The sequence below is a fragment of the Euprymna scolopes genome, chromosome 8, assembly GCF_053919585.1.
Source record: "Euprymna scolopes isolate OS-2025 chromosome 8, ASM5391958v1, whole genome shotgun sequence".
In the NCBI taxonomy this organism is placed as follows: Eukaryota; Metazoa; Mollusca; class Cephalopoda; order Sepiida; family Sepiolidae; genus Euprymna; species Euprymna scolopes.
In genome coordinates, this window is record NC_136489.1 from 53,542,765 (window position 1) to 53,554,915 (window position 12,151).

A 12,151-nucleotide genomic window follows, 5' to 3' on the forward strand; every position below is an offset into this window, starting at 1 on the left:
TGCATCGCGCGGCATTTGACAGAAGATGGATACATGTGGCAAGTCTGTGTGTACGAAGAGGAGCCAAATTTGAATACGTGTTCCCCGCCTAGGTGTGGAACGCGCAGTTCTGTAAAGTAAAATTAAACAAGTAGCCTCTCAGCTAGCTGAGTGTGTGTTCCATCCCTCCTCGATTAGGAAGCCTCCAAGATCCCCATCCCCTCTTACTTGCAATTTTTGTTTTCACCCCTTCCTCTAAGTTTTACCCATCTTGGAGAAAAAGAAATACAAACTAACCTCCATCCCTTACCCACAAAAATTTCTTTTCTCCATTCACCCCCCCGCAGAAGCGAGGTTCCTTTTATAAACCTAGTGGAACGGGCAGTCTATCAACTAGACGGGGTTGGGAGGGTCCTACTAGCACCTTTTGTTTTTTCTTCCCCCGCCCTCGACACAAATGAATTATTGTACCATTTTATTGTTATCTTTTTTGTTTTTACACGTCAATAAAAAATGTTTTAAAAATTGGGAGTTAAGTAGGACGTCCCCCAATATGAAAGGGCGAATGCGGTATTATGGTGAAAGAAGATACTAGCTGGGAGAAACTTTTGACTTTGTTTAGTCCTGGAATGACAAGGATGACCAACGACCCCCACAATCCCCCCTTTTGAGTTTGCCATGTGCCTACGTTTTTTGTTCATCGTTGATTTTGACTGCATTTTTAACATGAATAAAAGATTTAATATCTCAAAGTGTAGTATCTGTTCCTACTACATGCTGTACTTATTGTGATATAAAGTGGGTGTATCACTTTTCTTTATTAATTTAATGTTAAATGATCGCCCATTTTACAACCAGTCAGTCTCAAAGCCATTCAAGTCATTCTCGAGATCATTCAAGTTGTTTTTTAAGGATTCCAGTTATTGTATAAGCATTCAAGTCATTCTTAAGGTCATTCAATTCATGCTTAAGTTCATTAAAGCCATTCTAAGTCATTTACTTTTTATTTATTTAAGTCATTTCAGCCCATCTTTCGGTCATTTTTGTTTATCTTTAAGAATTTCATGTCAATCCTACATTCACGCATTGATTCATTACACGAGAGCACGCGACTAATGGCTATCGGCCTTGTTACTGTTCTACTTCTTGCCTTTGTACGACTGCAGCTTTTTATTTGCAAGTTAACTTTTCCTGGAAGCTTTTGCAGTTATTTAGAGACTTCCGTTGCCTGTTTTATTTGAAATATGAAAACTGTCCATTTAGCTGGACTTGAAATCCACACAAAAATATTTACTTACAATCAATGGACGTAAAAGAGTGTTGTTAAAGAATGTTTTCAAACGACCTTTAACAACATTGCATTTAAAATGAAACTTATTGAAATAGTTCCACGGGTGTATAATATAATTAAGACACTCGAATTTAAATAGTGTTTCCTCTTATTATACTGCACTTTATACTTGTTAACTGTATAACTTTATGTAGGTTTATAAACCCTTAAACGCCGTATTTATCTATAATTATTTTTAATTGAGAAAATATGTTTGTATTATTGTATCACGTGTATACAACGTTAAATAAAATTGTTAATAATTGGACGAAACTTTGTTTTTAATTACTCTTACTGAATACAAGAGGTGATTTATCTATAGTCATAAAACAATATGTAGGTCTATTTATCTGTCTTCTATAAACCTAGAAACTTGTTTGTTGTAACTGCAATTTATCGTTTGTCGTCGGTGGATCCACTAAAATATTAAGAAATTGTTAGAATCCGTGCAGATATGACTGTAAAGTAGTACGCACCCACACAACGGAAATGTACTTATATGAAAGATAAAATATTTGTAATTCAATTAAACTACAAGTAATAGAGCGAAAATATAAAAATATAAAAAAAAAATTAAATTGATTTTGGAGATTATAATGTGATAAACACCTTCATAAAATTGGGGACGACACAAAAACATTCAGAGAGAGACTCTTTACGTTCAATGGATCTCTATCGCTTCATAACAGAAATGATCCGGATCATCTTGTGTTGATTATCACGAAAACCTCCAAATTTAAATACAGAGCAAAGTGAACACCAACAGACGGTGAGTATAATTCAAGCTGCTTCAAAAAAAAAAACATATTCTACAGAACTTTCCACAACACACAAGTACACAGTTTTGCCTTCTTAACATTTCATAAAACATTTTATTGACTTCCTCCTCGTCATAAGATTAAGACAAACGTATTATAGAGAAAACGAATATACTGGAAAATTAAAAATTTCTAAACTTCCATGCTTTTCGACTCATATAAACTACACACATCTTCTCATAATTATCTTCTGGTAAGATCGACGTGATAGAATACGCATACACGCACACAAACACACGCATATATATATATATATATATATATATATATATATATATATATATATCTGTACAAATACACACACACACATATATATAACTACAAATATACACGCAAATATACACATATATATATATATTTATATATATATATATATATATATATATATATATAAGGAATAAATAAATTAAGAAAAAATAACATTCTCACATCAATAAAATAGAAACACCTTTTAAAAGGTATGTTTTTGATTTTCTCTCCCACTCTTTTCTTTTCTATTATTCACCTCCACAAACTTTCGTACTCTCGTGTCATCTCTCACTTAATTTATCTTTCGTCCTGCATATGTTTATTGGTATGAACCATTCGTTATTTATCTGTTTCCACTTTTGGGCTTAGACTTTTCATAATTAATATAAAAAGATGGCAGTATAAAAGAAGTTACAATCAGTTTTTTCGAGTATCTCTTGGTGTTAGTTATTTACGCAGACAAATAACTGTTATTTATGCACATGAATAATTGTTATTTACGAAAATAAATAGTTTTCATATATGTACGCACATGGAATTGGGAATTGTTTAATAGGGAACATCGTTAAAGTATTGATGTGTTGGCAGTTCTTTTGTTCTGGGTTGAATTTGATGGGGGAAAGATAACCATGTAGTAAGCCTTTCAAAAATATAGTAATTATAAACACGACATCTCCCTGACAGGGCAATTATGGAGGACATTATGAAAGAACTAAATACTTTTCTAGTGTCTTCTATTATTTTTTCAATTTTTTTTATTTGCATGCATAAAGGTGCATTATAGAATGCTAACATCGGTTTTCCTTACAAATAGTAATAATTAAGTGACATAACAACTGAACCTAAGAATGTGGCATACGTATGCAGTGTGCCCGTAAAATTTTATCTCTTGGGTAAAGGCGTACCGTAGTTTTTTGTGTTTCCCTACTGCAACAAGGCCGGAATTGTAGCCGAACCAGCGCTCATGGTGAGAACTCTTCTGTCTTTATAAGCAGACGGGGAAGCTGCAAATCTAGTATAATATATATTATACAAAATATATATAATACTATGTGCCAGACTTACGGCACTAGTATATATATATATACTCTGTATTTCTTTATATAAGCGGCAATATTTTCCACACAGTCATGAGCATGTTTCGGTCAGCTAGTTATAATAAGCTAGTGTTCTCTTCAGGAGATACAGCGTATACGTAAGCAAAGTTTCCTATCATCAATAGCTGTAAACTTCGGTTTCGTTTAAGTTGTATCGCATAAAGAGGTTTCTACTTAACTAACAGACCAGAAAATGCTCATGACTATAACACAAATAAAGAGTGCATTTTGTTCTTCTTCGGTATTGAGCACTTTTGTATTAACCGTGTAAACTTCATTGGTTACTTAATCTATGCAAAACTCTGACCTATATATATATATATAAGCATAAATTACAATGCTATGGTGTATATTAAGCGTAAAAACCATATTGTCGTTCTTATATGTAATTTTTTCATTTTGATGTTTTCAGCGGTCCTCTGCTCTTAGAAAATGTAGCGTAATAACAAGGAAACGCGTTGGAACAACTTGAAATTTGGTTGCGGTCATTGTTTATAAAAATAATTCAAACTAATTTTTTAAAACTGTTTGTAAAAAAACCCTATTATTTGTTGTTTAAATGTTTGTTTTTTAACTTTTGAACGCAAGCGATACCCATCCTTCAAGCTTTGTAATAGAAGAACATATAGCGATCTAGTCTCCTCAATTAAGAGTAAAATGGAGAACAACTGTTTTGAATCTCTGTAGCTGTCTCTCCCACGCTTTATCTCTACTATTTCTCTTTCTCTCTCTCTGTTTCTCTATTATATATATATATATATATATATATATATATATATATATATATATATATATAGGATTTATATTTTATTACCGTATCTTTCTGTTAACTTACATTATGGTTTCAGCTACCCCGCCGTTTTTTTTTGGCCGTCTGTAGCTTCCTCAGACTTTTACAGAGATGTTCGTTGTTATGGAATGAAACAAAGAATATCTCTGTAAAAGTCTGAGGACGCTACAGACGGCAAAAAAAACGGCCGGGTAGCTGAAACAATAATGTAACTTAACAGAAAGATACGGTAATAAAACATAAATCGCATATTTGCTCTACAACAGTATTGAGCACTTTCTTCAGTTTTTGTTAATTATAACTTCTACTAAATACATATATATATATATATATTTATATATATATATATATATATATATATATATGTAGGGTGATTCACAAGTGAGTTGATTATTTTAAAATGCGTACAATTTATTTGAAAATAATATTTATGTTATTAATGCATTTAAGGAGAAATTATACTGCTCGAAAACATATTTAACATTCAATATATATGCCTTCATTAGTCACTAGGTTTGAAGTTGACCGAATCGAATCAACTAATTTCACAACAAACTCTGTCAGAATTGTAGTGATAACTTTACATATTCGCACTTTATGTGCATTTCTAAAATTCATGGTTCGGTTGAATGGGTGTGCTTTTTCAACCAACCCTAATAACAAAGTGTGAAATTGATTTATCTTGAATGAAGGTCAAATACTCAATATTGGCCACATTTCAACATAGTTAAATATTTATGTTTTTATAAATATCCCTATAGAAAAAGCACAAAGCAACCTGAACGAAAGATGATAAGAGTGAGGATGCTGATATATCTAAGTCTGGGAATGGAAAAGTTACAGGAAGGAAGAAACGAGTCGGCAAGAAAGTGTTGCACAGACCTGCAATTATTGGAAAGTAAGCTACGGGAATACAAAGTCGAATTAACATAAGGTCTCAAAATATAAAATTGTGAAGCCAGTTTATTAACGAGTCAAATGATGAAGCGGGTAAAGGAAGCGAGTCATATATCAGATAATTCTAGAAAAAATACATAAAGGATTGAAACTACAGATACGTTTCCGCACCTTATAAAGAACCTTAATTGGGCCAGATATCCGTCAGTATTTCATGTAGGATCCCATATTACATTGGTATACATAAGCATTTGTCTTATGTGTGCAATAGTGTTTTTAGTGAAACTATTTCCGTGTTTGCTTGACCAGTTACAAAAGCTAGAACGAAGATTTTACTGTTTTACTATTTTTCTACTTGTTCTTTATATTCTTCTCATTAACTAATATACCTTGCCTGGATAAATATTTGTTCATTCCAGTGCCGTATTAATAAGAGTTGTTTTTTTATCATTATTACACTGTCAATTTTTTAATTCTTTGAGAATTGCTAATATGTATCTCATAGAATAGAAACGAAGATCTCCTACATAATAGATAATAATGAAGAAAGGCTGTGAAACGCGATCAAACTTAAGCAAGTGTAAACACAAGTTAGTGCGATAAATATAGCGGAATATGAACAGAAAAATCTTGAAGACGAAAAATTGGCTTGATAAAAAGGCTAAAGGCTAAAAATGTGACTAACTAAAACCAAATGAAGTAGCAAAAAGAAATACAGAAACCATAAAAATAGAAATTTTAACGGTACAAACTAAATAAGTTTTACCAATAGATAAACAGAGGATAAACAAAAATATTATAAAAGAAGACGACAAAGACAATGTTGAGCATTACATAAAAAAGTGTCTAGACAATAAGAGAAACAACGATTGGCTGAAATATGTAAATTGAAAAAAATGAAAGCTTAAATTAATAAAGTAACACTTACGATCGAAAAAAAAACTATTATTAGGATCGACAAAAGTGAGGTTTGGCTTTACTTTCTGCGACCTTGTAAATGTTACTTTTTTATTTTGTCTTGTAGTCTTCTAACAAAGGGAGGAATTGTCGATTTCTCAGTTGGAATCTATCCATCGGATATTTATTGTTAGTTTATTTGACTGTGGAGTAGTAATTTTAATTCTTATTTAAGATCCTAACAACAAGTCAATTCATGCTCCGTGTGGAGTGATTTCTATGAAAACTATTATCATTGGCTCACAAGGATTTTTCACACAGGTTATCAAAGATCTCTTCTTTAAAAAAACCTGTTTGCTCATTTGAACCTTTTGGATTATTCAGATGACGGTTGTCATCTTGATCGTCATTCACACAAATTTTCACACGAATTAAACTCCAACATTCTTTTCTATCTAATGAATCCCTCTCTCAAACTTGGGAATCTTTATATTTTATGTGGATAACTAGGTATCGACTTTAGAATAGATGTAGAAGTCTTACATAATTTGTAGTTATATTTATCGTATCGCCTACACTGAGGATTTGATTTTCAGCTTGCAAAAAAACTGTAAGTTTGAACTGAATTTTTCGCAACACATCATACTTGCATGAACCATTGTAAAAAATTCCCGAGTTCAACAGAAAGATTACTGTTGTGGCAAGACTATCTTGAATTACTGATTCATACACAATCAGTTCCGGAGGACAAGACCGTAAGGCAGGAGTAGTTATCCGGTGAAGCAACCGAATTGTCAGTTGAACTAAGACAGCTGCATATTCTTGTTAATATATTTTGCTACTCTATTGTCATGTTCCGTTTCTCCTGTTACACTTTAACAGGGGTATAATGATTATCAAGTTAAACAAGCTTAACTTAACAAAGGTGTGGGATTGCTTGCGATATTTTTAAGCGGATAGAAATTTATACTTTTACTATGAATTTACTAGCATGGCAACCTACATTGATCGAAATGTAATGATAATGAACGAATACTCCAAACTCCCATATTAATACTGTTATCGATAAAATAGCTTATTTTTTCAGTCTAGTCGATTAAGTTCTCTAATTGGGGTCCCATCGCGATCCATCTAGAGGAAGCTTCACTCGCTGTGATAACGTGCACGATATATTATAGTCTACGTTGCACTGTTTAGAACCTACTGGTGATTTAATAAAATTATTCTCATATATTATGGTTTGCATTAAAGTTTGAAATAAAAAGATCAAGTATCATGATTCAACTGCACACTAAACACAAACATTCGTTTAGAACCCGCCTTTGTCATATCAAAGAATCTAAAGTTGATTTTATGTGCCTAGCATTACTGCTTGTGATGTGATAATGGTTTGAATTTAAGTTTAAAATGAAAAAGTAAAGTATCATCGTAAAATTGTGTTTTAAACAGAAATATTCATTTCGAACGCTTTTTGTCATATTAAAAAAAAAAAAACTTCTGTAGATTTTATATGTTGGGGTTTTCAACTTGTGTGGTAATATAAGTTAAAATGCACTTGCAATGTTAAGGTGTTTTAGATGTTATGTTTCGTCCAAATCGTCTGTTTCTCCTTACATCGACATTTCGACACATAAACATATCTAAGAACACTTCCAAACACTAGAAGTACCTTTGTGTTTAATTTCATAAAAATCGACCCTGCCGCTTTTGAGTTCAATGAATGAACTCACAAACACACAGCCAAACAAATTTATGTATATATATATATATATATATATATATATATATATGTGTGTGTGTGTGTGTGTGTGTGTGTGTGTGTGTACTTGTATGTATATGTCTGTGTATGTGTATGTATGCATCTACTTCTTACTGGAGATCTGTATATCCACGTATATGTACTCGGATGAGTGTGTGTATGTTTATGTATGTGTGAGCATATACTTATATCTGTATATATATATATACATATATATATATATATATATATATATATATATATATGCGAGTATATATATATGTGTACGAGAGTTGCGTGTATGTGTGTATATGCCTGCATGTAGACCCATGTACATCTTCTTGGCCATTGTTTTTATATGTATGTGTCTATGTGTCTACACATTGGTCTGTAATATGTATGTATATGTATTGTGCGCTCTTATACGTGCGTCAACGTCTGTATTAACTCTTAACTGTTTAACCCCCCCCTATGAAATGAACAACTACCACGTAATTTTGTAACTGCCAAAAATGAGAGCCGTACTAACACCCTTCCCTCTCCTTCTCCGTCTCTCTCCATTTCCTCCCATCTATCTCTCTCCCTCTCTCACCTAATTAATATACCTTATCGAACATGAAAAAAGTAGTCAAAATTTTAAAACTCAAAAAGTGAAACTCTTTCCCCCCTCCTCTCATTACCCACTCTCTTTTTTCTTTTCTCTTTACCATCCTCTTTCCTCCTGCCTCTTCATATATCCACATATCTCCACCCAAGCCTACCTGAATCTGCTAACCCCCCCAGACACAATACAACCTAAAATACTTTAAACTTCAAAACTGAAATATTGTCATTACCCGCCTCCCCCTCTATTATCTCCTACCCCCTCTTTTTTCAGTATTCCTCCCAAACACAATTCTTCCTAATACTAACCAACCATTTCTGTAAGGTCTGACGAGGCTGTTAGATCGTAAACACGGCCCAACATCCGAAACATATGTAACCAAACAGATAGAACGGTAATAAAAAAAAATAAAACACATATTTGCTTATTGAACACTCTCTTCAAGTTTTTACTAATTACCAGTTTTACCAAATACACACACATACACACACACACACACACACACACACATATATATATATATATATATACATATAATAGTAGAGATAAAGTATTGTTATTTGATTTAATTATTTCAATCCAATCACACCCAATACAGTATCATTGAATGTGCGCATTAAAACGATTTTTAATTAAATATCTTTGCAGAAATTCCAAAACCAATCCCCCCTAAAAAAAAAGATGAAAACCAGGTTGGAATTATCCTCATCAATATCAACCATCAGCATGTCCGAGATCGAGGAGCAAACGAATAATAAAATATCTTCTCGGAGGAATAGCATCTTTAACCCTGATTATTGCAAGGAGCTTTATGCAATCAGCAATAATAACATAACAGATGAGCCGTGTGAGTATAAACACACCTCATGTCTTCAAACATTCTGGCTATACACTGACAGACAGACACACACACACACACACACACACGTACATACACGCAGAAATGTTTACACTATTGGTTTTCCATCGTTATCCGATGATGATCTATTTTAGTAAGTTGATGATGTTTAAGTAGTTCGATCGTTGATTCACAGGTACGGTCACAGATCGGGCATGGAAAGGACGCGCCGAATAGAGAAGATCTTGCCTGACGAGCATGCCTATTTTAACGCTTTGCTGTATGGTCCTGTACACGCTGCTTTTCGATACAGTACAGCTCTTAGTGAGCAAAGGGAGCATCAGAGATCCTGACAGGAAGCACATGCTTTTAGTTAAGAGGAGTCTGTTCGACAACCATTCAGGGATCTCTTGATGTGAGCTTTAAAGGCTTTCTCTGCTAATCGGCACTACGTCAGCCTTTAAGTTTAGCTATGGAGGAATCTACGCGGTAGTCCGCAGCTGAGCATACAAATCTTGTGTCCCAACAACCTTAGCTGGGCACACACCCACACACATACATACACACATACAAACACACATAATATATTAGGTGAGTATTCGACGTAAACAATTAGAAACATCTTGTTTTATAATAATATAATTGTCTCTACTATTAAATATTAAAAAAAAACTTATGTGGCTGAGTTCGTGTATGCGTTGTTGTTATTTTAGTATCAAAATGAATTATTACAAACGCCCTCCGTTCTTCATCAAGAATGATTAAACCGATCGAAAAAAAAAACGTAATTAAGGATACGCATATGCGCAAATGTATATACCAAAAATGAAATGGTCATATCTTTGCATTTGGGGGTGGATTTGGGTTCGACAAGAAGTTGTTTAAATAATTTACAGAGTTTTATTTTTAAAATAAGAAACTCCGTATATATGTTATTATTTACATATTATAAGTACGTTGTAAGGTATGTGATACTATTAACGATCAATTCCGCAGTAGATTTGAATTATCTCACGTAAGACATTCGTAAATAAAAAACAATAATAATGTTATCTTTTTAATAAGGATCATTGCTCCTTTAAGTTCGCAAAACTGAGTATTTTTATTGATTTATTTTGGTACGAGAAACTTAAAAAAAAAATTCAAGTAATGTTCATCTCACCTGTCTGTTTAAATGTATGTATTTCTGCCTAAAACTTTCGACAGAGGCGAAATATTTTCACGAGATATGTATCGTTTGAAAACTGGATCCCTCGGACGACAAATATCGAAAACTGGGTTAAAGACATTAATTCCTTAACCCTCAATTGGACACTTTTCTACAAGGAGGAATCGCTTTTTCGACAATATTTTCGAAGGGATTCCCATATTTTCGATTAACTAGCCTTCATTTTAACCTCCGCAACTTCCGCCTTTTGCGACTAATATGTCAGTTTTTTTTACACGTTACTTTTCTCCTCGTGCTACGTGTTCGAGCTTGCCTGCCTACTACCACTTTTTTTTGCTCAACACACCCGAACAACGGCGGGATTCCGGGCTAGTCTATAATATAAATCTCACCTGTCTGTTTAAATGTATGTATGCATATATCTTTGAATATCTGCGCAAAACTAATAACAAAGGCGACGGATTTTCAAAAGTTCAGTACCGTTTTGAAGCTAGACTATTCAGATGATAAATATCGAAATATCGGCTTAAGTCAATAATTCCTTAAGCCTCAAATAGGCACTTTTCTGCAAGATATTTTCGAAAGTCAACCCCTCTTTTCGATTGGCTAGCCTTAATTTAAACCTTCGCCCCTTCCGGTTTTACGATGGACTCAACGGCAAAGCCGTGACGTTTTTTTTCACCATCTCCTTCGCGGTACGAGTTCGAGCCTGCCTGCCTAGTACCATTTATTTTTGCTCAACACACATCTCGAAATACGTGCGCAACGCCGAACACCCAGGCTAGTCTATAATGTAAATCTTACCTGTCTGTTAAAATGTATGTATGTTATTATGTCTGTCCAAAAATTTGTATGGAGGCAACGGATTTTCATGAGATTGGTATCATTTTGAGGCACGACTATTCGGACGAACAAATTGGCCAAAAAAATTAATTGCTTAATTCTCAACTAGGCATCTTCTTACAGGCAGGGCTCGCGTTTTCGCGAATATTTTCGAAAGTCATCCTTATTTTTCGATTATATCACCGTAAGTTAAACCTACTTCACTTCCGGTTTGGCGATGGGCGCAACAGCAAGGACGTCACGTTTTTTTCACGTTTTTTTCTCCTTCGCAGTAGTGTTCGAGCCTACCTGCCTACAACCAATTGTTTTTATTTTTGCTCAGCACACACCTCTAAACACCCGGGCAAGTATACTTAAAAATTGAAGTCAAAATTAATTGATTTAATTATATAAGCTTCATGATTATCATTTTTCATAATCGACGATGCATATAATATTTTGACAAAATTCAAGACCACAACATATAAAAATAGAACATCATCTTGTGTACTTTTTAATGCGTTACAATTGTTTCATAATTGTTTGCATAATTGTAAATATATCAGTAAAAATTATTGTAAAAAAGCTTCTTTTCAGACGACCAAATACACACTATATATATATATATATATATATATATATATATATATATATATATATATATGTATATATGTATATATATGAATAAATTAAAACTCTCTATTCTCAGAGGGCAAAGAGTCGAACATTACCTACACACCATCTTTACATTTTCTTTTTTCCGATAGGCGTCGTATTTACTAATCACCCCATTTTCGTATCTTTACTTTTGAAATGATATTTAAATTATTACATATTTTATTACTTATTGAATATTTTGTAACTTTTTATTTTAATAATTTTTCTTGTTTCCCATTTTTTTTATTTAATTGATTTTTTCGCAAA

At 33.1% G+C, this 12,151-nt stretch overlaps 1 protein-coding gene across 4 annotated transcripts in view; it reads left to right on the plus strand.

Annotated features, from left to right (window-relative positions):
• Positions 1-1,611: 1,611 nt before the first annotated feature.
• LOC145283572 (equilibrative nucleoside transporter 1-like) overlaps positions 1,612-12,151 on the plus strand; it is a 103,097-nt gene continuing 92,557 nt past the window's right edge. For 3 of the 4 annotated variants that reach the window (XR_013868637.1, XM_080132485.1, XM_080132487.1), the window contains exons 1-2: positions 1,614-2,078; positions 9,048-9,246. Coding sequence is in view for 3 of the 4 variants with exons in the window: in XM_080132485.1 (XP_079988611.1) it covers positions 9,081-9,246 (166 nt within the window). In the remaining variant the exon portion in view is untranslated. Of the gene's footprint in view, positions 2,079-9,047; positions 9,247-12,151 lie in introns of all 4 variants that reach the window. The other variant, XM_080132486.1, reaches the window with a different exon arrangement.